This window comes from Pollicipes pollicipes, unplaced genomic scaffold (genome assembly GCF_011947565.3).
Source record: "Pollicipes pollicipes isolate AB1234 unplaced genomic scaffold, Ppol_2.1 Scaffold_7261;HRSCAF=8764_pilon_pilon_pilon, whole genome shotgun sequence".
Classification (NCBI taxonomy): Eukaryota; Metazoa; Arthropoda; class Thecostraca; order Pollicipedomorpha; family Pollicipedidae; genus Pollicipes; species Pollicipes pollicipes.
The window spans coordinates 41,650,520-41,678,397 of NW_023597054.1; the positions used below are offsets into that span (position 1 = coordinate 41,650,520).

At 53.8% G+C, this 27,878-nt stretch overlaps 2 protein-coding genes across 2 annotated transcripts; one reads left to right on the forward strand and one right to left on the reverse strand.

The window, feature by feature from the left end:
- Positions 1-1,045: 1,045 nt before the first annotated feature.
- LOC119111452 (uncharacterized) lies at positions 1,046-14,324 on the forward strand. Its single transcript, XM_037235268.1, has 8 exons — positions 1,046-1,172; positions 1,691-1,754; positions 2,768-2,939; positions 5,094-5,221; positions 6,590-6,722; positions 7,323-7,398; positions 7,757-8,254; positions 14,317-14,324. Exons 1-8 carry the CDS (start codon positions 1,112-1,114, stop codon positions 14,322-14,324), a joined length of 1,140 nt encoding a protein of 379 aa, XP_037091163.1. The 5' UTR covers positions 1,046-1,111.
- Positions 14,325-18,496: 4,172 nt separating this feature from the next.
- LOC119111453 (serine protease filzig-like) lies at positions 18,497-19,407 on the reverse strand. Its single transcript, XM_037235269.1, has 4 exons — positions 19,382-19,407; positions 18,925-18,979; positions 18,606-18,840; positions 18,497-18,567 (listed from the first exon to the last, which is right to left on the reverse strand). The coding sequence occupies exons 1-4, from the start codon at positions 19,405-19,407 to the stop codon at positions 18,497-18,499; spliced, it is 387 nt and encodes a 128-aa protein (XP_037091164.1).
- Between the last annotated feature and the right edge of the window lie 8,471 nt (positions 19,408-27,878).

The following is a 27,878-nucleotide window of genomic DNA, read 5'->3' on the forward strand; positions in this document are numbered from 1 at the left end:
ATGTGGTGTTGCTTATATCAGTGTGGTTTTAGTGCGTGGCAAATACGTTGGAATTTGTTTGTCTCTTATATTGTAAGACACCTAGTTTCTTTACTGTTCGCTGCATGTCCTAAGCCTGAGAGATTTTCGTACCAAATACCTAATTCGAGTGATGGAAATCACCCAGTGCACCAGGCTAGTTTGTTGGTGCATCCGCATCGCCTGATTTACTGGATTTCTGTTATATCACATATGCCCTGGCTGGACCTCCCTGCTAGACCAGGAGCCCATGTCAAGTGGTCCTGGCATGTTGGACGGCCATTGATGTCACCGTGATGCCGAATGGATGGACGACGTCCCGTGGTGTTGGAATGCAGGGGGGGGGGGGCTGTCATCTGTGCCGCTGAGATGCCGGAGATGCTGCGTTCAAAGCACCGCGAACAGACACAGACGCAGACCTCGCAGCGCGCTGCGTGCAAACGCAGCCGACCGGCCTGAACTACCGATTGCCCGATTGGAGGACGGGCCGGGGCGACCCCTCGAGAGAAGCCCTCAGCAGCGTCGCATCGTAATCAACTCAGCACGGCCAAGCCCGAATACAGACGTGTCAGCCATGGGCTCGTTCAGCGACGAGCTGGAGCTGGTTCCAATCCCATTGGGTCCCATTTACATGCAGCGGCGACATTTCCCCGGGTGGCGTAGTGCCCAGATGAGTGGCCAGGCCTCGCCCGGGCCGGCCGCGGCGCACGAGTGCGGCCGTGACCGTCTGGAGGCTATTGATCGGCGGCGGCTGGACGGGGCGGCCGCGGAGGCGTCTGGACGACCATGACGCAGTCTTTGCCCCCGCTCGGTCCGCCCAGCCGCCCGGCCCGCGCGGCGAGCGGCCCGGTCGTACCGCCGAAGTGAGGTGAGAACCCCGCCGGGGCCCCGCCCCCCGACCCCGCCCCGCGGACCTGCGGCCGGCGGCCGGCGTCGCATCGACGCGTTCGACCCCCGGCGCGTGGCGCGGCGCCGCCGACGGCGCGCCTTTCAGTGCCGGCGCCGGGCGGCAGGGGCGCGGCCGGCGCCGGGGTCAGGGTGCGGCTGCAACTGACCCGCCCCGGAGCCGGGCGGTGACTGCCCGACGGCAGCCATGCTGCGCTGCTTCGACTGCAACAACTCGGCTGAGGACGCCCGTACGCTGGTCGACGCCGGTCAGTTGGTGCCCGCTCACGAGTCGACGCCGGTCAGTTGGTGCCCGCTCACGAGTCAACGCCGGTCAGTTGGTGCCCGCTCACGAGTCAACGCCGGTCAGTTGGCGCCCGGTCGCTGGTCGACGCCGGTTATTTGGCGCCTGCTCGCTGGCAGACGCCGATCAGTTGGCGTCCGGTCGCTGGTCGACGCCGGTTATTTGGCGCCTGCTCGCTGGCAAACACCGGTCAGTCTGCGCCTGCTCGCTGGCAGACGCCGGTCAGTTGGCACCCGCTCGCTGGTCGAGCCGGTCAGTTGGCGCCCGCTCGCTGGTCGACGCCGGTCAGTTGGCGTCTCGGTGTTGCCAGCCCTGGCGGCTCGGCGGCCACTCTGCTGTGCTTAAGAGGAAGGAGTGCTGTGAGTGAACGTGTGATATATGTTGGTGAGTGAACCAGGTCAGTATGAATTCATGAAAACCGTTTCTGCGATGACATTCTAACCGCGTTCATCCTGGTTTTGTTTTTTTACAAATGTGTTCCAGGATCGTGGACAGGTACAACAGGAGCCAACTCTTCACAACAAGATACCGTGATAACTGAGCAAAGGTGAGACTGCCCAGTAAGCCAACCAGCTGATTTCTTTTTTGTCAAGGCGGTTGTTAACATGAGTAGAGAGCACGAGTTGGTATTCTTCCAGTGTCATTCAACGTCTGTTTGAGTAGCTTAGACTGAGTCTAATAGCTTGGAATGCCAGTCGGTCTTAATCCGAGCCATGGCGAAGAGGAACATATTTGTTCCTGGGACGCGTAAAGCTGCTACGGTCATGCGCGCTTTAACCTCTCAGCTACACGCTGTGGCAATCCGGAACCAAAACCGGAGCAGAGGCGCCGCACACGGACGTTGGACGGTCGCTCCTCTATCTCACCCAGGCAGTCATTTAAAGAATAATGTCATTAAAATTTTAGCCAGCAATGTTATTCAATCGTTTCTTCGAGCACGGCACTGGTGGGATTCCGTACCGGGCGAGAGGGCCTTTCCGACTGTCTCGGCCTACCCCGCTGTGGGACGCGGTGCCTTTGAAAGGTTGGGACAGCCGCCAAGCCGGCCTGGGTGTGACCTTACCACCGGAATCACAAAACCGTTAAAATTACCAGTAGACTAAATCCCCAGGTACTGTAGTGTTAAAAGTATGGCGCGAATTTGGTCCGTTGTCCGGCCGTTCACCGTGCCGCTTATACCCCTGTTTAGCGTGCCGACCTTATTTAGCGCGTCGGCCGATCCCCTGTTCAGCTCGCCGGCCGATCCCTTGTTCACGGTGCCGGACGATCCCCTGTTCAGCTCGCTGACCGATCCCCTGTTCAGCGCGTCGGCCGATTCCCATGTTCAGCTCGTCGGCTGACACCCCTGCTTACTGTGCCGGCTGATCCCCTGTTCAGCTCGCCGGCCGATACCCCTGTCCAACACGCCGGCCGATACCTCTGTTCAGCTCGCCGGCCGATACCTCTGTTCAGCTCGCCGGCCGATACCTCCGTTCAGCTCGCCGGCCGATACCTCTGTTCATCTCGCCGGCCGATCCTCCCGCCGCGGCCGGCCGGTGATGATCACCTGCTTGGCTGCAGATCGATGCTGAACTCGGAGTACCGGCTCAAATTCCGTGACTTCACTGATGACGGCTCGGCGGTGGTCGGGCCCCGGGCCTCGGACCCCGGTCCGGCCACGGCCGGCGTCGCCAGGTCCCGCACCTGGTACACCAATCTGATCGAGCTCCGCAGGAAGGCAGTCAGCTACAAGGTCAGTGCAACGTGTGGGTGCAGGAACTGTTGCGTGAGATTGCAGGACTGTTGTTGATGCAGAAGATGGTTACGTGAACGAGCGTAAACTGCCTTGCGATTACCAGAGCTTGCACATCTTTTATGAGACACCAAAAATTTAGTCTGCGCCCGGCCAGGGGGGGAGGGGTCTGAGACAACCGTGCGCGGCAGGGGGGGGGGGAGTTGCCCTTCCCCTTGGATCTCCAACCTCAAGGCGTATGAGAGAAACAAAAATATTGTGAAAATGTTGTCAAATCATGCAGATACATGGATGCACGCCCCGCATTCGTTCGTCTAGCCTCTCCGCTGCTGACAACATGGGTTACTGACATCGGATGACCTCATATGATAATTCATAGCCTCATGTGACCTATTGGGATCTCATTATGCATCAGGATGGTATCACAACATGTTTTCACTGTAGTTTCGAATTCTACTCCCAAAGTTATCTCACAAAACTGCCTATTTTGAGCTCAGCATGTGTTTTGTAGAAGGTACTCGTAGAGGCAGATGATGACCTAGGTCAAGGCCAGATGCTCTTTAGGCATCTGATCGTTGTGCATATGGGTTAGTACTCTTTTCTTCATATATGAATACCAAAAGTGCACAAAAATGCGTAAAACCTTGCATTATTTATAAAATAGTAAAATTGAGCTGACTTCAGGTCACTGACCTTGCCTATTTCGAAAAACTTGAAATACACACACCGTAGGTACTGTGATATCCCATTACAATGCGAGTTTGAACTATGGAAGATGTCCGCAAAAAGGTGGGTGTGGTCAATTTTTTTTAGAGGTTGACCTACCTGACCTGCCCTAGGTCCGTAATCTTGGTGGATCAAACCTTTAAATTTGTGCGAAGGATACCAAACCGATAAATGCACAGGTGGTCCAAATGTCGTGTTGCTGCAAGCGTTCGTTGTTGACCCGTGCTCGAAAAACTATAGGGGGAAGTCAGCTTCTCTGACCGGGCGCGTGCTTAACATCAATGGAATGCAGCATGAAGGGGTCCACAAGGCTCGCTCGAGTCGTCGTGAGAGGTGCAGATCAGACAAGGGCCAGTTGGAAGCACCCTACACGCGGCATGCGATTCCTGAGCTCAGTGACGACTTCCACGAGCGTGTGACCGTCGAGACAGGTTTCTTAAGAGATCGCACACGACACGGCCGCATTGGGTTCAAGACATAGGGCTCAATTTCCAATTAGTAGCGCTCTTTAAAGGGGTTTTCGATAGCAAACTGACGGTCGGGACTCTCAAAGTCCAAATACGCCCAAAATGGACGGACGCATTTGATTAAACCGAAAAATATGCATTATTTTCCACTCCCACCTTTCGTCATAAGCTTCTTAACACCTTCGCCATAGCAGCTGCCTGTAACCACAAACAAATGGCGCCCCTCTGAAGACCGATTAGGCCATCTCGGCGCGGAAGTCACGACCGGCTGAGGATCATTACTCAGGAGTATATGAGAGACCTGCTGGCCGGGGCAGGTCTCGAACAATATATTGGGTGCCTTGACAGCGGTCTTAGAACCATGAATAGATGACTGAAACTCTGTCGCTTGGAATGGTGCTCTGCTTTGGTATGGGCGGGAGGGGAGAACGAATCCGAAGACGCGTGATGCAGTGGCCTGGTTCATCGGCGTCACCGTGCAGAATATCGCAGCTGCGCGTCGGAGGCAGTGGGTCGTTGGGACCGGTATCCTCGTTGTCAGCGGCAGAAGGCAGGGTGAGGAGGGTACCTCAGCTGCCGGTCAGCTGCAGCAGTATGGGTGTGGGGGGAGTGTCGCAGCTGCCGGTCAGCTGCAGCAGTGTGTGTGAGGGGAGGGGTGTGGGTGTGGGGGGAGGAGAGTCCAGCTGCCGGTCAGCTGCAGTAGTGTGCGTGTGTGTGTGTGGTGTGTGTGCCTGTGTGTGTGGTGTGTGTGTGTGCGGGGGGGGGGGAGGGCGGATGTGGGTGAGTAGGTGTGGGTGGGTGTGGGGGTAGGGGTGTGGGTGTGGGGGTAGGGGTGTGGGTGTGGGTGTGTGGAGTGTCGCAGCTGCCGGTCAGATGCAGCAGACAGCGTGTTTTTGTGTGTGGAGAGTATATCAGTCGTACGTCATCGGTGTGATGCAGGCGGGTCGCGCTGTGTCCACAGGTGCGGGGATGGGGCCGAGAGACGGCCGCCTCCCACCTGGTCCACCTGTACGACCAGGCCGAGGACCCCAACCGACAGCCAGAGCGTAAAATTATCTCGGCCCTCTATCTGGAGACGCTACAGCCTGGGTCAGTGTTGAGGTCTCGGTCGGGCCAACCGGTCACCGAGAGCGGGGCTGGTAGCTGGGGCGGAACGGTCAGCAGGTGACATTGATGCACACTGTGAATCTGCCCCGAGGTCCCTGTGGGTAACGCAACGTTAAAGCACGCATGCCCCTAGGAGCCAGCCCTGCGAGACGGCCTGACGTCATTCGGGATGGCGACATGACTGGAGTAACTAGGTGTATAGTGGGGCCCTCTATAAATCACTTTGCCCAATTTAGGTCTTTGCTCAAGCCTCCCTCTCCCCGGTTATGCGCTGGTTAGACTGGGCGACACTCCCCCCCCCCCCCTCTTGCCAACAAAGTGACGTCCGTTTGGCCTCACCTAGGCTAGAGATGCGAAACAAATAACAGACGTGTTCAATGGCATCAGAGGAAGCTAATGGCATCCGGTTTCTAAATTTAGATCTGTTTTTAAAGTTTTGAAGAATTATTTGCAACGACACCTAAGTGTAATATGTCGTTGTCTAAATTCCCCCCCCCCCCCCTGCCTCTCTTATTATGGTTCCGTTACACTCCGTTCCACCACCCGCTCCCACTCCCCTCGAAGCATAACGTAATGTATGGGCGGCCCCTGTGCTTCAGGCTGCATCGACACTCGGCTCTTGAGGTCTCCTCTTCGCTGTCAGACCATCTATGTTTTCAGTGTTGGCTGCCGACGAAAAAAATAACAATTCTTGCATGTGCGCCCTCCGAGCAGTCGGTTAATGAATAAATTTAGTCGCCGAACCGCCATTCTTCGTCTTATTAAAGTAGCTCACAAAATGATCAGCGCTGCCTAGCGTTTTAGTTATTATATTTATTGCCAATGATGGCTGTCGCTGATGGATATTACTATCAAGCTTCAATGAATATTCCGCATAGTTCATACGGCTAGCAGATTAAGTACCACCGTGTCGCGACAGTCAGCGCGCTTTTTGAGGACTTACACACCCGGGTATGAAAGTGTAAAAGTGGGGACAGTACTGCTCTTTTTCTGAAACCGCGGGTCAAATGAAATAACAAAAAAGCCCACGTGATTGCGTCATTACGCTACTGACCGCCGCCTCTTTCTGATAGGTGATAGTCTCGGTCAAACCCTCGGTACGCGAAAACATGGAGGTTCTCATCCCTTGGGCATCCCTTGCATGCATAGGTCTGGCAAAGCGCCAGCAAGGTCCATCTCGCGCGATTTATCATTCGGCCCTATTTCATCAGATGCCCTTCGTCAGGGTTTAATGCTTTCATGGCGGCGCGGACGCCGCACCATTGTCTGGTGGATGGTCTCGCCGCTGGCCGGGACGTCGCCGGCCGTGATGAGCTGCCCCACTCTCTCTCTCTCTCTCTCGCTCGACAGGTTCACGAGGGAGGGTCGCGGTCGCGCCGCGTCCGACACTGTTGACGGGCGCAGTCGGGCGGCGGCAGTGTCGGCCGGCGCCGACAGTCGACAGCCGCCGGGTGCCGACAAGAGGAGACCGCCGGGCGCCAAGGTGCGGCACCGCGCCCCTGCGGCTGGGCCCAGCGGAGGCGCCCCTCAGGCGGCTGGAGGTCCTGTGCCGCCTTTCGCCGCCTCTAACGTGCCTACACCAGCACCATCTGGTTTTAATGGCGCAATTTCAGGTTATTAAGTTGTGAAAATTATTGCTGATTGGGCCGTTTTACTTATTTCGGACTATTAACGGTTTGACGAATAATACCGAGATAGGGGAATGATAAGGCTGTGATGCCCAAAGCGTCACACCACGTGCATATGCATCGTTGGCTTAGACCAGCAGATGATTTCCGTACTCTAGGCAATGAAGCCGGACGGCACTTCATTACTTTGTAGCATCTGGTGTCCATCGGTCTGCGCAGCCCACTGACTGTATGCCGTACACTGACTAATAGCTACCACGAGTGAAAATCCATAACAGACACGGTCGAATCTCGTACAAATAAATTGAAAGAGAATAACTCAGTTTAGCGCGCCCTTGCATCGGTCGTTGCATGGCATCTACTGACACGAAACCACACACCTACCGTGCCAGTGTCGCCGCTAGTGCCGGTGACTAGTGCTTATACCCGGCCTCTGACGCCGATCAGTGTTGCAGGCGTCACTCAGACTGCACATCACCGAGCGGAAGAGTCGCCCCGGCAGTGCCCAGCCGGTGGGCGCCAGAGGCGCAGGTCAGTGGCCAGACCAGCGCAGAGGCGCGCTCTGTGAGCTTACATTCATTAGATGAGCAAATAAAATTCGCGTAATGGAGGTCGAGACAGAAATTGCTGACTGCCGGTGACATGCAATTGTTCTCGGACTTTAAGAGCACTAACGTATATTGCTGTATTGTGGTTGCTTCCACAGCTGGAGAAATTGCCACGCTATCCTTTAAAGTTTGTGTTCAGAGAAATCGTGTTTGTTCAGTAAGACGACGGCTCAGTCCGCGTGTTCTCGGTGCACTCAGCAAGTGCGCCGAGATACGCGGCATACGGATCTCATCGTAGGCCCGCGCTGACCTGCGTGACATTGCTCTGGGCCGGTCTTCAGCCGATGCGGTGGACAAGGGTCGGGGAAGGAGTCCGTCTCGGCCGCGGGCGGCGCTGTCACTGTGTCAGCAGCCAGGCACCGTGTCGCCAGCTGGCCCGGGCCCGCCCAAGGTCAGCCGGAGGCCACAGGATGGCGCTCCAGCAGGGTCCGCAAAGGCAAGAGCCGCCTCCGCGGACTCCAACGGGTCGCGTGCCGGGCTCAGGCCCGTCGGCGCCGGCCCGGCTGCTGACACTGCGCCCCCAAAAGACGGCAGCAGAGCCGACGCGGTCGCGGCAGACGCAAAGAGCGTGGCAGAGGAAGCCGTCGTCGCCACCCAGATGCCGGCGGCCGGCAGCCCGCAGGAGGCGGCGCTGGCTGCCCTGGTGAAGAGCCCGCCAGAACCGACCCGCGTCAAGTCGCCGGAGGACGTGGCTGCTCTGCACTCGCCGGAACCGGTGAACTGGACGCTGCCGCTGGACACGGCGCGAGCCTTCACCGTCACGCAGAACGTGGCGGCCGGTGAGTGCCGCGCCGGCCGCAGCAGAGACCCCGCACACGCGGCGGCCGCCGCTGCCACCTGGCAGGTCTGGCAGGTCTGGCAGGTCTGGTCCACCGCTCCTGGTTCGGCCGGGAGCACGCACTGACACATGGCGTGACGTCACATGTCACTATCTGCCGATGGGCGTCGCATTTATAGACCTATAGATGTTCATGTTGCGGAACACATCTATCCTTGGGCTGGAAAACACCACGAGTTATTGTCAACAACGCCAGTGATTCTGACCTCCGTTGTTCACGCATTGATGCCTATTCTGAATGTTCAACCGACTAGAGATCTTGATGCGACCTATTGGGCTATTTCATGCCTATCATACCCTTATTGGTGCACGCTGCGGAACGCATTGAGGAAGACTAGTATGGCATAGAGAAGAAGCATTGAAGAATATCGAAGAGGCTTGTTTTTAAAAGTGTCCGTTGATGTTGCTTTAACAGTGATACGATGATAACGTCTCTCGCAGGTTACAACAAGCCGCACTCGGGCTGGGCCCGACGAGAGCAGTCTCCGAGTCAGAGTCAGATCAGCCCGCTCCACCGTCAGCTGGTCAGCGACGCTCTGGCTGCTCGTGCCGACCTTCCCGGAGCCGGTGGCGCCCTGGGCAGGCCGGCCGCTGGCCTCGGCTCCGCTGCGGCCAACGATGGCGCGCCAGGATCACCGCAGCGACACCTGGTAGACGGGCCCGGCTCCGCCTCGCGCTTCGGCGGAGGCGCGCCATCGCGGGCTCCGAGCGGTGCCGCCTCGCGTGGGCCCGTCGCCGCCCCGATGTCACCGCTGGAGGCCGGGACGGTGCCTGCGCTCGTCAGGCCTGAGCACGCTTCACACAATCTTGCAAGTCAGGCAGCAGATGGAGCACCATCTAGTGGCGAATTGCTCAGTAAGAGCTACGCAGAACGGCCGACGGAGGCGCACCCGCCGCCGTCCTCTGTCGTCGAGCTGTTCGGGTCCAGCAAGCCCGGAAGTGACCTGGCCAGGCGGAGCGGCCCGGAGAAGCCATCCTACCACGTGATCTAGGGCCGTCCAGTGGTGTCAGCCGCCACAACGCCGAGGGAAGGGAAGAGGCTGGCTGTTGTCCTTGCTGTTCGTTTTGGTCGCTCATGCGCGCTTGTCAGATCCCTGTGGAACCTGGGCCTGGGCGGAGCGCTGCGCTGTGAAACCTTGTGACGACTGGGGATGTGCTTTCATTGCTGCATTACGGCTGATATTTCTATCATATGCTTGACGCTGACAGGCGCGCATGCGCTCATTTTCCCTTCCATATTTCTTTCAAGTATGGAGTCGGACGATCGTCATCGTCTAGTGTGTTAGCATTTAGTGTAAATGCTAATAGCCTAGACGAGGACGATGATCCAAAACTACTTCGCCCGTAATACCAATACTTCTGCTCGATTCTTTCGACAATTATGCCTGCTGTTTGTGTGCAACTAACCGTCAGTTTCTGCCGCCACCAACATCATAGACAGCCTGTAAAAACCGTGAAAAGGCATATAACACACACCTTGCGAGGAAATAGTGTTGGAGCGGATGCTACGAGTTTTCCCGCCCTCAACTCTCGTCATGTAGGTTTCTAAGGGGATCCAGAGAACATCTGAAGAAATGGAAGGACACCCGCTTTTACGTCTGTGTTTTTTCTATGCTTAGCTGGGCAGCGGACATGAGATTTTGATAGAGGTGAGAGGGGTATGTGATGCTAGCGACCCTCCTACCCTTTTCATTCCGCCCGTGACTCTGCGTTGAACGATGTTTCCAGTACTTCTCAATAGGTCAGAATTGCTATCGTGTGCTCCGGAATACACTGAAAAACGGCCATGGGTGCAGCAAGCTAAAGAAAAAGACCTGCCAATGAAAAAGCGTTTTGGTGGCGTCCATGTCAGTGGTGGAGAGAACGCACCTTACCGGCTAAAAGCAACGAAACAGGCAATTGTTGTGTTAAAAAAGAGCACGCTACGCTACCTTACTACCGGCACTCTGTCCAAAATGGCCACACTGCGGACATGTGCAGGTTTTTTGTGCTGGATACGAGTCCTTTAGGGCATTATTGACCATATCAGGACATGGGGCTAAGGAAGCTCCATGAAGAAGTGAAGACTTATGCTATTGTTTCGATAAATGCATGTTGCTAAAGTTTCAACCCATCTATATCTCCACTATCCTGGTTTTTCTCCGAGGAAAAAGGCTATTGCTACTGTCTTGTCTATGTGAGTTCCATGTTTGTATGGGGCTTTCATCTGAAATGCCTATCTGGAAAGTCGCTGACACTCAGAAGACACCGTCAGCCTGTTCGGTCGCTGTACACCTCTTCGGCAATACACCTTCGCTCTTTCTAAGACACAATAGAATGTTCATATTGTGACCGCTCGCCAATGATTTCCGTTTCTCGTTTCTTTGACGCAGCTCTCTCCTCGGCTTTATCCAATTAGATATTCGCATATTGGTTGTCCCTACCCGCTCCTCATCCATGGAGAGGTGTGAAAAGAGAAGGGAGCACGACACTGATACAGACTGGAACTTGGCTTTCGACGCTGACGCTTTCCTGACTGTTGATGAGAAAGCCCTGTTAGCCCGTTAACCTTAAGCCTCTAGTCTTTATGCTTTGGCTGCCACCTGACCTGACAACTTCAGGTGGCCCTCGCCCCTCGCCCTCGATCCTCGCACCCCTACTCACGCCCTTGGTTCACACACTTTCACCACAAAGTCCGAATGTTGGCTATCTTCGTCTAACATCCCAGGCAATAGACTCTGCAGCGGTTGTGATTTCGTCGCACTGCCGTGATCAAAACGCATTGACCACCACCACCACTACCAAGCACTTTTTATCTCTTTAGATCTTAGATCCACCACTACCAAGCGCCTTATATCCCTTCAGCTCTATCGTGTTTACGTCGGCTGGCGCCTTGAGACTGCACAGCGATTACGCGGCACACTTGGCGGCCGTTCTAGTGCCCAGCAAAGCCGGTAGTTTTGCCGAGCGAGCCCGACCTACGCGCCTGCATAAGCACGAGTTCGGACGGCATGTAGCCTCCTGCACCATCCTGCCGCGGCCTGGCAACCCGGCCATTGAGTGGCTCGTGTGTGAGAACGCAAGTTTTATCTCCTTACGATCTCCGAGAAGAGTTTTAGTCCCGTCCGTCAGTGCGCCATGCTCCATTGCGGTGGTCAGGCGGCAGGCCACCGGTGCGAGACTCTGTCCCGGCGCTTACGACAGACTGCGAATCAGACTTGACATGGCGGCGCGCCAGCTCCTGGAGTTCTACACCTCGCGGCCTCAACATATTGTTGGGCGTTTTAGCTTTCGACAGTGCGATCAGCTGGCCGGTAGATCAAATGTAGTGAGATTGAACGGCCCATATCCTTCGGCCAACGTCCTCCCTGTGAAGACGTCTAAGTGGAAGGCTATCATGGGCATGACCCTGCTGAGCGCACTCTCCACCACGCTCCTTGCAAGGCCCAACAGCGTCCTCAGCGTGAACGTGTCACAGCTCTTCCCTGCCGTCGAAGGCTTTAAGCACTGTGTCGAACTCAAGCCGGACGTTGTCCAAACGGCCTGCAATGTGCTCCGACCTCCCCTCGCTGTCCGTGGGGAAGTGTTGGTTGAGTTGAAGCGCCATTTGGATGCTGGCATAATCGAACGTGTTGGCGCCTAAGGGCGGATCAAATCCCTCACCGTCGCAAGGAGGAAGTACGGGAAGATCAGTGTCAGCGTTGACCTCCGCCGTCCTAGTGCCCAGATCGTAGCAGAGCCCTTGCCGCTTCTCACCATCGACCACCTTGAGCCCAAGCTCTGCGGCTCAATGTGCAGTCGCATCGACCTGATGAAGGCATACCACCAGGTCTGCCTCCACTATGTTTCTCGAAACAGTACCGCCCTCCGCATGCCTGACTGATTCATGCGCTACATCAAAACTCCGCTTGGCCTCATCTCGAGTAGAAGCGCGTTCCAGAAACTTCTCAGCAGCCTGTTCCAAGGTACTCGGACTTGAGAAGCACTTGAGGGATCGCAGCATAACGAACACGGGGTCATCTCTGCATCATCCTCGGGGAAATACGGCTGGAAATGGAGTTTTCTAACAGCATCCTAAAGACTTGGGTGCTGGAGGCCACCACCAGCTGGGGTGCACGCGACTCCTTTGCATCCCACATCCGCCACCGCCTAGCGATGTATCAGGCCACGCCGCGCTGCACATCAGGTACCTCGCCTTCAGGGCTCTTGCGCGGACGCTGCATGAGACTGAACTTGCCTGTGCTGTCAGCTGCCGCGTGTGACCGCAATCTGACCACTCGCGTGCAAAAACAACGCGCCCGGAATACGTGCGGCTACAGCCGATGGCGTGAGATTAAACAACGACAATCCATCCGTCCCGGAGATCCGCTTCGCTTAACACGCGCCTGGGTGGCCGGCTGGAAACCCTTCGCTCGGGTAGGGGTCAATTTGACCCCCCCCCCCCCACACTAAGATCTCGGGAACTAAGAAGGCTGGAGATACCAAATTTACAGGGTGTGTTCACTTGTGTATGGACTCACTCAGCTAAGATTTTGAGGTTTCTAGGTCATGACCTTCAGGCCAAATAAGCTCACAAAGGTCAAATTCCAGGCTGGTCTCCCAAGTGCCTGCAGAACCTAGACAACTGTTTCTAAACAAAAGGTCGCATGCTCATTTAAGGTCAGTGGCCTTGTTTCAACTTTTTAAGGTCATGGTGACCAAAATCATACAAGACCGCGCTGAGTTTTGCATTTGAATAAGCGACGAAGCTTACACTAGGCAGTACGTTTCCAAAAATAACACTTTCGACCTGGGTCATTTTAGGTCAATGGCCTATTATGAACTCCAAGAAGTCCATGGAAGATGCATCATGCGATTCCTGCCATCAATAAATTCGAAATGAGCACCAGAAACTATCCCATACAGCAAGCTGTAGACCCAAAAAATCTGGCTGGTTTTGACCTTGGTCTGACCTGCATACTTGACCTTGGGTCAACGCAATTTGCTCATTAAAAATTTGTGTTGCCTAAGAAAGCATCTCAGATTGGACGATTCCCTAGAAATTGTCTTCGTTGAAATCATGGCCTGGCTTTTACCTGCCGTAGCTCAGCGACCTTACAAGGCACTTCTAAATTTCGATGTCACATGATCCACTATTCAATTTTCTACAGCTATGCAAAATTTGGTGCGGCTACGCTGCGCCGTCCGGAAACCATCTTGGAAAAACATTCGGGGGAAAGTTAATTAGACGCCCCCCCCCCCCCCTCCTCACCCGAGCGCGTGTTAGAGCGAGCTGGCCGCGTGACAAAGAACGCCTGACGGGTTGGGGCGCCCCAGACGGCCCAACCGCAGGTTGGAAGGGCGTCATACCTCCTGTCAGATGGAGTGAGATGGAATGCGGCTCCCTGGCCCCAGTGCCGAGCACGGGACCAGCCGTGACCACCGACGACGAGGATATCGAGCCACCTGCTCTCGAAGCTTTGCCGTCGCTGCCCGCTTCAGAGGTTCCGCGCGCAGTCCTGCACGCGCCCGCCATCGGTCGACGGTCCACGGTCCAGACGGGTTTGCCCCGGCAGAGTGCGGCCCGCTGCCGCGCGACGGCGGCAGTGGCCCCAGTGCGAGGCGCGAGCTGTCATCGTTGTCCTTCGGACACCCACAGCTCAAACCTGAGAGCCGGACTTTCGGCACCCACCGGCGGCCCTGTCTCAATTCAGTGTCAGATGCCTTCAGTGGCAAGCGTTCGGATCGTGTACTTTTTCAAGACCCGACAAATTACTGTCTGATGTCGTGCCAGGTGTATGTGAAGCTTTGTGAGCCAGAATATATTGTAGCTGTCATTTGGTTGCGTTGTCCTAGTCAAAACGCATTGACCACGACCATCGCCTCTCAATACAGTCTATCCGTTTGAGCTACATCGTTTTTACACTGGGTAGCGTCGTAGACTATCACGTGGTTAAGCACTACAGATTCCGCTGACCTTTACCGCTTTGATGCCCACTCGCTCTTGACGCTGAACGTCCCCTGAAACTGGCCGGTGGTCGCCAGGACTCTGAACATCTACTGCACCCCTTGGCTCTTGGTCGTGTAACCGTGCGGCGAGATATTTGTTTTCGAAATAAGTGCATGTCCTCAGGTCTTCCGTCCATCCAGGCAAAGACATCTCACCCGCCGTCCATGCGATGTTTAAGTTAAAGCGGTTGCCAATGGCTCGCTATCACCACAACCATCACTCGTGTTCAAACGAACTGCTCTATTCCACATCAGCGCGTTTTGTGGTGAAGTGGTTTAAATGTATCACATTTATGTACGGACTGCCATTGAGTGCACGGTCGTTGATCCCAAGCTTCAATTCAAGATGCCAAGACAGGTGTTACGTTCGTGCAAGCACGACGCAATGCCTAGAAGATAGTCTGGCATTTTTCCTGAGTCATGCGCTGAGGCAGCGGAAAATAGAATAGCAGCATGCGACACCCAAACGGCCGCAGATCCACAGCTACCTTCTCTGAAGATTCGTGCTCCACTCAAGTCTGTCCCAACTGCATCGAACATGCAAACCCACAAGGTCCACGTCCTTGAACCGCCCCTGGCCGGACGTCCTAACACCAAGCCATTCGTGATCTCCTATCCCTAGGTCAACCGGTGTCCGAGTAGCCCGACCACAGAAAATGCACGGTCGCTCGAGGCCGTTGGCCGTCCTTGCCCTCCAGCTGCGAACGATCAGCAGTCGGGTTTTTCAGGTCGGACGACGACCTGCCCATCATCGCACGGGGTCTGCTGCAGTACAGGGTCTACTGCAACACAGGGTCTACTGCAGCACAGGGTCTACTGCGACACAGGGTCTACTGCAGCACAGGGTCTACTGCAGAGCAGGGTCTACTGCAGCGCAGGGTCTACTGCAGCACAGGATCCACTGCAGCACAGGGTTTATTGCAGCGCAGGGTCTACTGCAGCACAGGGTCTACTGCAGCAAAGGGTCTACTGCAGCAAAGGGTCTACTGCAGCACAGGATCCACTGCAGCACAGGGTGTATTGCAGCGCAGGGTCTATTGCAGCACAGGGTCTACTGCAGCACAGGGTCCACTGCAGCACGGGGTCTGCTGCAGCACGCCAGAGTGAGGACCGTCATACCCGCTCACTCCCTCGATCTGGCCCTCATAACGAACCAGTCAATACAATTTATCACAACCCAGAATTCAATCGTCTGATTGTCCTGGAACTTATGCCAGAGATTTATGGTCCAGTCTAACACTCCGTTGTCGCATCAGATTTAGCAATGGCTAGATATTGCCTTTGTTGACAGTTACGAGCCTGACTTTCACCCGTCATAGCGCTGCAACCTTACGCGGTGCATCTTTTTTTACACCAAAAACGCTACTATTTAATTATCTACAGCTCCGTTAAGTCTGACTCAGTTACAACGCGCCGTTTGGATATGATTTTGGAAAAAAACCTAGGGGGAGGGGGCAAATAGACCCCACCCCTTCGCGTATTATGGCTACTGGTATTTATGACGCATTGCTTGAATACACCTCTTGTATGTAATTAATTGCGTTTAGAGTGATATTCCAGCAGTTTTAGTTGTACTTGGCAATTTTTATGCTCGTTAGTTATCATTTAGTTCAGTAGGTCAAATGCATTTTTACACATACTAAACAGGTTAAATTTCATATTACATCTAATGAGTAGCTTTAATTCAATATCACATGAGATAAATATATTAAATCCAACATTCATTCTTTATCCATTCAATGGGTGGCAATTAAAAGCGTTTCAAATTTTTTCGATGACAAAAAAGACATAATTTGTCCCGTGGGCACACCGCAGTTGTGTTCACAGACGCAAAACGCTGCAGTCCTGTTTACTGCACGAAGCCCTGCTGTCGCCGCGGCTGGAGGCCTGGCGTCTGACGCCTTTGATAAGTAGGCGATTACAGCGAGATCCAATGGCACAGGCGCCATAGTTCCATACCGCCGTCAGAAAACCGGCTGCTGGCGCGTCAGATAAAAGTCTGCACCATGGATGCAGAGATCACGATGTTTATGCTCTTCTCGGAGCCGATTGGTCGGCCACGTCTGCAATCGGCGGGGCTTTCCATTTTAGTTATTTCTCCGATACTTGCAAGCTGTGGTCATGGTTTTCCCTTGATGTGCTCTGCAGGTTCAACGGGCTGCAACTGCGGGCTGAACGTGACGCGTGCCAAGGATACGGGGACACGGTTGATGGATGGTACGCAACAGGTGTAGACAGCAGGTACGCAGCTAGAGCTCATGATATTCACATTATAGTTTTGCACGCCAGAACATTTGTTAATGCGTAGTGCATAAAGTAAGTATTCAAAGCATGAATGTCTCGTGTCGTGCATCGCAAATCGCTTCATAAAAGGGTGAATAATACCTATGGTGGATTCAGTAATCCATTGTGTGTTGTTTGTACTATCAGACTTCATGTGGGTTCGTCTCGGTACATGATGGTTGGATCTGAGGGCCATATGGCTATTTTTGAATGCACGCCCTGGGACGGTCCATTGCGGTAAATCCTTCCCCAAGACAGTCCACTGCGGCAAATCCATCCCCGAAGCAATTCAGTGCGGTAAATCCGCCCTCGAAACAATCCATTGTGAGAAATGTATTCTCACAGATACTTTTTGCTAGAGGAGCCGCCTTAGCTCTCTTAGGGGCCTTTTCGATCATGATGGAGGGGAGAGGGGGGGGGGGGGGGAGCAGCACTTCACTGACCACTGTACGGTATGGCAAATAGAGTTGTAAGTTATGTCTATGCAGAGGCACTCTATTTTAGCCTGAACTTTGCCACAATCGCGATTTTCGGCGAGTTCAACTCCCGCTAGTTTCTTTCTTGCTAGAGTTTGACGGTATATATATATATATATATATATATATATATATATATATATATATATATATATATATGGCTTTCTGAGAATACCTCTTTAGCATATCGTGTAGCCGCGCTCAAATTTTTGGTAGCCCTTGGAGAATTTATTCGCGTGTTCTGTCACCAAAAACAAGTTTGTAGACTCTCTGGTTTCCGGGGAGAAACTTTCAGCTCTCTCCGAGCGGTTTTTTTTTTAAAAAACATTGCTCAGCTACCCACAGCCGGCGCCTGCGCCCGGCGACAGCAGACGAATCCGCCGATCACGTTTGTGAGTCGATCTCCATATTCAACAGAAATAAACAGCTCCTTCAATATTTTACCAAATTTGTACCGAAGATATCCCACGGCGCACTGACACCTCGCGTAAAGGCCTTTTGCGTGACGTCAAGCGGTTTGGCCTCCAGAGGTTATAAAGTGTTAACCATAGAATGTCGACAAGCAAGATACATGCTAAATCTCACACGATCTGGAATGTTACGCGGGTTACAAGGATGTCGTAAATAAGTCCTAACAACACCAGATCGAAAAATTATTCCAAATTTCCTATAAACTAACCGGTTTTTGGTGTCATGCATCGTTCCTCATCAACTTCAACTTTACTCGATGCTTCGTTAAAACTGAAGAGGGCTGTTTTAAAACTGCGTTAAGTTAAAACTGCGTCAATTTCTGCTGAACACGGACATCGCACGGCTGCTAGCTTCACACACGTCTGGCGATGGCGCGCGGTGGGCCGACACTGTTACGTCACCACCGCGGCCCTAAAACATCAAGATATGCTCAAAACATATGCATTTATAATTTACCTAGAATTAAACAAGGAACTCCATTATTCTTATTTTGGAAACAGTAGATGGTGTCAGATGGTGTCAAGTGTGTGTGTGTGTGTGTGTGTGTGTGTGTGTGTGTGTGTGTGTGTGTGTGTGTGTGTGTGTGTGTGTGTGTGTGTGTGTGTGTGTGTGTGTGTGTGTGTGTGTGTGTGTGTGTGTGTGTGTGTGTGTGTGTGTGCGCACGTATGCCATGGCACGGTTTTGTCATTGCTGCCATGCTGTCATCGCTTTGTGGCATACTTTACTTTATACTTCCGCCTTTTACACTTGTAAGAGCAGGCACATTATATTGGAAAGAGATCAAAATGATCTTTGGAGTCCTAAAATTTGCGTTAACTACGACATTATCCCCAATCAACTTGACAGCGCTGCTTTCACTGTTTTATTCTGAGTCTTCCGACCTTCATTCTGGTTCTTCTCTATTAACGACGGCGCATTTCCCTCATGGATGCTCTTACCTATACCATTATAAGAACTGACACCATCCCTCTACAGGCGCGTCAACGTCACTGCCACCGGCTGTTGTCCACGATGCAGGGGTTGCACTTGAACACCTTCGCGTAGATGCCGGGAAACTCTGGGGTCCGCAGGCGGTGCCCGACGAGGAGAGCACGCCGATCACCTGGTAGAGGTCGTCGGCACCCTGGACCAGGAGAGGGTCGCCCCGGCCGCCTGAACACGCTTTGCCGAACGTGACGTCACGGACGTTGGCGCACAACGGGTCCACCGCCTGCAGACGCACCTGCTGCAGCGCCCCTGGCACACTGCCGGTGTACTCGGACAGGCCCCAGCCGGCCAGGTCGGCCTCCTGGCCCCTGTGGTCGACGTCGGGCGGCGGCAGGCAGATGGGCTGCAGGCGTGCGTTCAGCGCCGCCGACCGGGACAATACCAGAAGTGCCACGTCATTCTCTGCGTCGTGAGAAGGTCAAGTTACGTAGGCCGAATGAAGCGCGAACCGGAACACGCCGTAGTCCTGGTGGCGGCAGTACCTGCTGACGCAGCGCGTCGCCGTCAGCACCGCGCTGGGCGTGGTAAGAGTGCCGCCACAGGCCTACCGCTTGTCACCGTCCTTCCGATGGCCGAGCAGCGCCTTCTACGGTCGCTGGATCCAAGCCGTTGGCTCGCCGTCGAAAGTCACCAATGCCATCCCATCTCCACTTGCACTTGGTTCGATCGCTTGTACCCTCTAAGGGCTGCGGATGAACCTGTTTAAGAAGACGCGGCCGGGCTGAACTATGTGGTGGTTTTGCACCAGCTGCTGGAAAGTTCCCGGCACGTTCGAGGCTGCGGTGGCTGTCAGAATCAGCTTGTTCCGAGGGCAGCAAACCCGCAGGCCGCAGCTTCGCGCCGGCGCCGCGTTGACTTGCCGGCACCTGTCGAGTGTCACGCACTTTCCGAACCTGTAGTCGTAGGTCATGCAGGCAGTCGAAAAGTCAAAATTGATGGCCTGTCCCTGGCCCAGCAACAGCAGCACTGCAGCAGCGGTGAACAAGGCGAGGCTCATCTTGCGGCCAGCCCCCGTCTCGTCCCGGAGCGTGGCTGACTGGGCTCCGTCTGGCCGACGGCGGCGGGATATACGCCGACGAGTTCTGGACTCAGCGCCGCCTGACGTCACCGGTGCCGGGCGCCGAGCGCCGTGGGCGACCAAAGCCCGCCAAGACCGGTCTGAATGCCACCCTCTGCTGCTGCAGTGGGGTGCGGGCCTCCCCGCCGCTGCGAGGCCACCAGCTTGGAGCGACGTTCCTCCCGGGACTGGTAGTACGATTCGCTATCGGCGCCTCACGTCTCTGTGGCGGTCCCACAAAGAGCCATCCCAGGTTTGAGAGCATTTAAACGATGGTCATGCGATTTGAAATATAAATGGCAAGACGTGTAACATTTTACTAAGCCTTCAGCTGCACGACAGGAATTAACCGGGATTTGTGTGAAGGATTTCGCAATTTTTATGGAGCCGTCTCTGACCTTGGTCTGATGCCTCTCCACATGACAATTTTTTGGATGATGCTATCTTCCTACTGTCTGGCAGACTCAATGCATGTCTCCGCCTCGCCTTGGCTATGGTGCATCCCGTCCTACTGTCCACCCTCATAACCGGCGATCCCGTCGGTCGGTGAGCACCCCCACGCCTGCATGGCCTGCAGCATGATCAGATACTGTCACCTGCTCTTGGCTCAATGACAGCACAACTCAGATGTTCTCGGTTCGATGCATCACTACTCGGATGTTCTCGGCTCGATGACAGCATTACTCGGATGTTCTCGGCTCCATGACAGCACTACTTGGATGTTCTCGGCTCGATGTAGCGCTACTCGGATGTTCTCGGCTCGATGACAGCACTACTCGGATGTTCTCGGATCGATGACAAGACTTGGAGGTCCGTGCTTGTCCGGTACTCACCCAAGTTTCAGTATGTGTTATCTGCTCCCGAAGGAACAAGCCATTAATGCACACGTAATCGTCTGATTATTGTGTGGTGCCGTGGGGAGATGTAGTACTTAAACAGTGGACAACCTGGGTTGGCCAGCAGTACCGCATTTTTCTAAGGTGCTTGGGCTTCATCGGAGCCGTGCCCGTGATATGGGCCGTTTGCGAAGGTCGCTCAAACCCAGCTAGCACTTGTTTGGCGTGGGACGAGCAAGGAAGTGTGGTGGGGGGGGGGGGGGGGGCAGCTTGGTCATACGAAAGCCGCTGTCGGTCCACGGTCGGCGCTCCGAGCACCGCTCACCCAGCCCAGACCCCGTGATCCCGGGGCAGCCGGGGTCACGGACTCTGACTCATCGTCCCAGTACGGGTGCCCGATATGACTTCAACATGGCAGCCGGGGTCACGGACTCTGACTCATCGTCCCAGTGCGGGTACCCGACATGACTTCAAAGCCTCCAATTGTTTAGCCGAATATTGGGTTGAACTAAACCGATTACTCAAGTAATTTTAGTTTCTCTCGCGGCACGTTTGCTGGTGGGATAATAAATCAAATAATTCAACAGAATTACCTAAATAGTTTCTAACATTTACGTAGAAACTGTTTCCATCCTTAAAATGAAAAGAGCTTGCGGCGTGTAGTGTGCCTCTAGAGAGTGATTTTGACTGCGCGACATAAGATGAAAGAATAACAAATGGCAGGGACGCAACCAGAGTCTTTCCAATGGGAAGGGGGTGGGGGGGGGGGGGGTACAGGGCTTGAAAAGGGCCCCTGGTGGTGAAAGCCCCTCCCCAAAAAAGACAAATCGCCGGATAAGGCTCACTTGATTTCAAGTGACCACGATTTTCTCAATTTGGTTTCTAATTTTTTACCCCTTTAATTTGAACAGAGACACGCGTCTCTCAGCAGACGCACTTTTGTTGGTATTTGAAGTGGATAAAGGGAAGGAAGCGGCCGCTAAATGACTGGGGACGGGGCTTTCACCACCAGGGGCCTTTTGCAAACCCTGTACGTCTCCTTCCCCTTGCCAAGGCTCTGGATGTGTCCCTGCCCTTTGTCATCCTTTCCCCTAATGCCGCGCAGTCAAAATGGCCTTTCATTGTCAGAGGGTACCGACCATGAAAGGAGGCCCTTTTGATTAGGGGTTTCATTCCTGTCCCTGCTCAGGAAATGTTCCTCTGGCCGACCCGCTTGCGAGCACAGCACACTGTTGGAACACAGAGCACAGAACACTGTAGGCTCCTGACTGATGCAGGGGCCCATCCAGTTTACTGAACGTGAAGACAACGTGACGGCAACAGCCTACCGTTCCTAGGTATACAAGTCGAGGGAACCACAGACGGGCTCAGGACATCGGTATACCGGAAACCAACAGCAACTGATCGCTGGCTGAACTTCCAGTCATACCACTCGGGCGCAGTCAAGGAAGGCAGCATAGATACCATCGGTTAACAACTCCATCAGTGAGGCAAATACAGATATCAGCCCAATCTGGCATCCAATTTTGCGGAAAAGTCACAACAAGATTATGTGCACCAGAACATTGTCCTTTCCGGTTGAATCTGTTGGTAAAGCACTGGACTTGCAATCAAGAAAATCCTGGTTCGAATCGCAGCGTTTTGAATAAGAAAATTAGGGATGTGACGCGTGCATGGCTGATAGCCAAGCATCGTCACTTCGTTTCAGTACTTAATAACATCTGATGACAGCCGGAAAGTTAACTAGCCGAAACGCTGTGTAACTAACACACCAGACGAGGACGACAGTTAAAGCCATTATTCCACCCGTGATGCTAGTACCTCTTCTCAATCCTTCCGTGCAGGCTATTATGAGTAATGTGGTGCATCACACGTAATTGTAACCATCCAAACCTAACGTCATATTACTCTTATATGATTGGCTGAGAAAACTTGACCAAGATACAGGCGTGTTGAGGTGAAGGCTCATTTTACATTTGCCTCCGTCTGTGCCTTTTTTATGACCGCGCCTACAAAGGCACGGTAACTGCGGCTGTTTCTAGAAACGACTGCCAACCTACCAACCAATGCACATCCATTCACATCAGCTACTCTTCCCAATCCCTCTGACACCTCTTCACATGAAGGTTTTCCCTTCGATCTCTGATAATGTGCCCGGCCTCTGATGACGACCTCGGCACCGACACCGGCACCGCACCGACGAGTACACGGCAGAACGGGCCGCCGCGCTATCATTGTCGACAGCGGCGCACAGCGGGACGGGAGGCACAGCGGAGAACGGCGGGACCGCTGCGGAGATGACTTCCGGGAGTCAGTGCATGGCGCTTCTAAACTAGGGTCACAGGAGCTTCCGACGAGCGTTTGGCCGCATTTACCGAAGTGCTAAACAAGAGACACTGACCACTATTTGGCAGCTGGAGACCTGAGCTGGCTTACGGGACGGTGCGCCTCAAAGAGGACCCACCGCCCCCGCCGTCACTGGGCGAGCTGGGTCGATGCGCCCCTCCCCGGGTAACCTGGACACCCCCGTACACACGGGGCGCCCGGTGCACCGGTCACCGACGAGGCGGGCCGGCGACACAGCCTGGCGGCCGGGCGGCACGGCTGAGGCAGACCGCAGCTCCTGACCTCGGCAGGTCGGCCCCGCACACGGCGGCCACGTGCAAGCGGAGACGCTGCAGCGCCGGCCGTCGCACGTGAGTCATCGTCCCATCACGGACGGCTCGATAATGCGTGGCATGGATTAGCTGCTGGCGTGAATGAGTGATGAGCCAGCGTGAGGCGCCGTCATTTTGATACTGTGATTTGTCGCATTTCGCCTCGGACGAGACGTGGGAATGAAAATGACATTTAGGCTGCGCGTTCCGTAGTCAGAGCGAACGGCCTCGATCTGTATCCAAATCAAATTTATCATCCATGTTCCGCGAGTTTTGAACAGATAGTAACCAGCGTTTTGTATCTTTATTGTTGTGAAAAGTTTGGATTGTCCAATGCATGCCGATCCCCTTAACTGGAGTGTTCGGGTTCCAGGCTCTGGTTCGCCTCCCACCCCCTTCCCCCCCCCCCTCTTCCCAGGTACTGTGCGTGCTGCGTGGAGGTGGATAGACGCTCGACGATAGAAAATCCTTCAGTGGTGCTCTTTGAAGGATCTCACGTAATAAGGAAGGCCGTGATTGTTATGATCGGATCGGTATTTGCCGAGGCTTTGTCCTAAGATCGAGGTCCAGATTAACTATTGCACATGCCTTGCGAAGTATGTAGAGGTAGAGCCACCTTTTCCGTATTCTCGTTCACAGTTTCTGCAGCGTATGCAATTTCTGAGCGCAGTTTGTGATCGGTAAACTCGCTGGGCATTTTACGTCAGGCACGACTTGCGCGCAGTTTTTGAGAGTGCATTCTTGATGCAGCCCGTGAACGCTTCATTTTTATGCAGTCACTGAACATACCCAATGTGTGCGTTTTGGGAGTGCCTTCTGCATGTAGCCCCCAGAGACACGCCTGGAGTTCCTGAACACGCCGCTTTTCCCAAAATCTCGGTAGGTGCGGGTATCTTCACCACAGCTCCTGTTTGTTTTGTTTGCCCTCAGTTTCTGACAGAAGACTATGTCCGCAATTTCTGAGCGTGACTCCACAACCATATCCTTTACATACTGTTCGGGGATACCCGGTTGGACTCAGACGTCCTCTGTCGGATCCCTGTCCGAAAGTCTGTGAACGCTTCTGCTGACCGCGGTTCATGAAAAAGCCTACGGTGCTTCAGTTTTTGAGGGAGTCATTCATCCAGCACCTCACTGACAGTGCTCTGTCCACATTGTACGACTCGTGTCTTCTTCCGGCAGTTTCACCGCCCGGCCCACGAGGCCCGGGATGCTCAAGGTGTCCGGGCTGGCGCCGTTCATGCGGAAGAAGACGGTACGTTTCTCGGACGACGAGCCGCTGCCGTGGCTGTACCCGGAGCGGCGCGTCACCAGGTGGCGCAGCCGGCCGCGTCTGCCGCCGGCCGCGCTGCTGCTGCTGCTGCTGCTGCTGTTGCCGCTTGGCTGGCTGGTGCTGGCGCTGACGAGCCGGTCGGCACCTCCAGCGCCGCCGGCTCGCCTCACCTACGCCGCCTGGCAGGCGCAGCGCCACCCGACGCTGACCGACGGCGAGGAAGGCGACGTGCGCTACCGCGGCGAGCTGCTGCGGTACAACGCGTCGGCGCTGGTGCACGTGCGCTGGCCGGAAGACCGGAACTGCGAGCGGCTTGTCATCAGGTGACCCGGGGCAGTGAAGTGGTGTACGGGCACTCGTCTGGACTTTGAGACGGTGCCTATTGCTGATTTTCGCACCGCGCCGCATGGCCTGACAAACCGTTACTTTTCAATGTCTTTTCTCGTGGCATTTGGCACGCCGGTGTCGATTGGTATTCTTTTGTTCTGCCGCCACCCACCTCCCCCCACAGCAGAGTTCAGCCCTCCAGGGTTGGCTTGGGCTCCTCTATATCTTTAGCAAGAGTATTGCAAAAATGTAGTAAAAATTGACCATTACTGAAAGCTTCCCTTCTTGCCGGGCATGTCTACTATGCTGTTCAAATCAGAGACAGCGTGGCACATGATACAAAAAAATAAGCTGCCGTTCTTCGACGTGCTGTGGACTTACACGTTATTGACAAACACGTTGTTTGGGAGAGAGAGGAGTGGGGGGAAGAGGCCCCGATAGCCTAGCCTTGTCAATCACTGATAAAACTGACGCCTCTGGAGACTGATGTGTTTGGCCTTTAATTTCCATGAAAGCACTGAACTGACTTATTAAGCCCGTGCTGAAGGGGCTCGACGCCAACCTAGATTGATGAGTTCCTCGTACAGTTCGCGGAGACAGACATTTTTCATTTTCAATCTCAGGGGTTGAACAGAGCTACACATGGGCTTAGTACCGTTAGATAGTTTTTACGATTTCGGACACAAATTGTTCGGGCTATTTTTGAATATGTGGTCAACGCCGTGGACATATCAACTCATCGATGTGTGCGGACGATTAGACGATTAAAAGCAAGGCGAATCGCCTAGACTACATCTGGAATAAAAATACTAAGTTGAACCAACTCGCTTTAGAACACCATCCGGTCATTGGTCACCACCTATAACGACATAGTGACATTAAATGATACCTTTGGTGATGAAAGTACTTACAATCGTGAGGAAGAGACGGCGGGAAAATGTGATATGACATTGTCAGATAACGCATCTATCGAGTGCAGTGTGACGACAGGCGAGAAAATGAATCAACTAAGTTAAATCATGGCTGTTTGTTGCTTAAATGCCTCTTAGAACTCATACAGCTGCAATGCGGCACTGCCACTGAAAGTGCTTAGAGCCGAAAGTTATACCTCATGTGATTACACTGCGATGGGAGCAATGACCATACCTCCGAAGATTACATTGCACTCGGGACAAAATTCCGCTTACGTCGATCTGCTGTGATAATTGCAAAATGTTATTTGAATGTCAGAGGGTAATACTGCCGCAAGACATTTGACAATGCAAGGATTGACTACGACGGTACATTTGGTTAGATTGACATTAGATAGTGTCTTAAAATATTGCATTTGCTTTGTTAACTGCTCGTTAAGCCAGACTTCTCCCAGATTCTTGCCAGTCATCTTATCGGTGACCTTGTATGAGCTAGAGTCAAATAGCTCATGGTATGTCGGGAATGTATGCTATGTACGGTCATGCAAGTTTCCTGTAGATATATTAAACTGCCGTGCGGCTGACCTGGAAAAATGTCATAGCATGGCCACAGTCTCTGCCAGCGCGAGATTCGACCATTTCTAAGTGGATGTTGTTAGTTCATAATGAATGACTGTGCCCAGAAAGCATGGGTGCATCTGAACTGAGCAACCAGCAGACACTTATGCATATACATATATGCAATATTCTTTGGGTTCTCACTGAAAAGCTTAAGAGCAGACGATCGAAATGCACTGTTAGGTGTCCTCGCCTAATTTCTAGGGTGGTTTCTTATCACAGTTCGCCCTCTGCTCCTCAGATTTGCCCGCAACAAGCAGCTGCCGTCGGTGGCACTGATGTCACTGCCTGGAAGTGGCGCCACCTGGCTGCGCTACTTGATAGAGGGCGCCACCGGCGTGTTTACCGGGAGCGTTCATCACGACATGGAGCTCTTCAGCAGAGGTTTCCAATCGTATAATCATATCTGGTGCTATGCATGCGTTGCGGCAGCGTAAGTGGCATGACTGCCAGCAGGCCAACGCAATGGTGCGTCATGATAGGCTGTTGTTCCCGCCATAAACATCATAGGCAAGATCTGGAGCTCTAAGCAAGCTCAGTCTAGTTGCAAGGAGCGATTAGGATGTGCATATAGGTTGAAGTCTCACTGTTTGTCCAGGATTAATGCTGTTCGAGCAAAATACTTTTTATGAATGAATATAGTGCAGTCTCATCGTCTCGGGCAGTTACCGTACTGGGTGATCCTGAACGGGTGTCACCGTGCTTTTAAGACCAAAACCATTCCGGACTCGCCTTCAACGACCGGCAACGCGTTCATAGATTTAGCGGAAGCGAACAATTTCTCGACCTGACCCACCACGAACCGGCTGGCAGGATTTCTCGGTGAGCTGACTGATGAGACAGATGGCAGCACCATCGTCCAGCAGACCCACCGCGGTCCGCATGTCGGCGCTGGGCGGGACAGTAACAGAGACCCGGTGAACTTTGAGCTCAAGGCTGAGAAGGTACTTCGGGAGCGATTGGCAGGGAGTCTCGTGCAGTGTTCAGCTGTTTAGAATGCAATCTAACAATCATTATTTTATATAATATAGCAATCCTTGTATTTTCCACAACCTAACCTGTTTCTAGTTATTTATGCAATGGCGTCTTTAACGTTCGAAGCACTTTGATCGTTCTCGCTCTTGATGAAACACCTTTTAATTCAGAAGTCGTATGTATTAGATGTGATGAAAGACCATTCAGACGTATGCTGTCCCTTCGATTTTCCCCCGATTTCAAGATGGAACAAAAACCAGCCAGCGTCTGGCGCGTAAGCAAGGTACGTGCGCTCAACAAAACGCGTACAAGAAGCGTCCGACAAGCGGGTGGCAGGTCGCAGTTTCACGTTCCTCTACCAGGTGGTTCTGCTGATGAGGAACCCATACCGTGCGCTGCTGCAAGCGCGCAGTCTGGAGGCCGGCATGCGGGATGACATGGCCTCCTCCCACCTCTTCCGCGGCAGCGGCTGGGCCCGGTTCGTCCGGGTGCAGCTACAACAATGGAATTTCAGAGTACAACTCTCCCTGGAAATATCAGAACAGGTGCACATCGTGCACTACGAGGATCTGCAGGTCAGACACGTGCTTGAATAATAATTCCTGGCTCGGGTGACACCGATCCAACTTTAAAGGTCCTAGGTCCTCGGAATTGAACGCAGCGGCTATTTATATGCTGCCCCCCCCCCCCTCAACAAATGTAATTTATGTATGTGTGTGCATGTGTG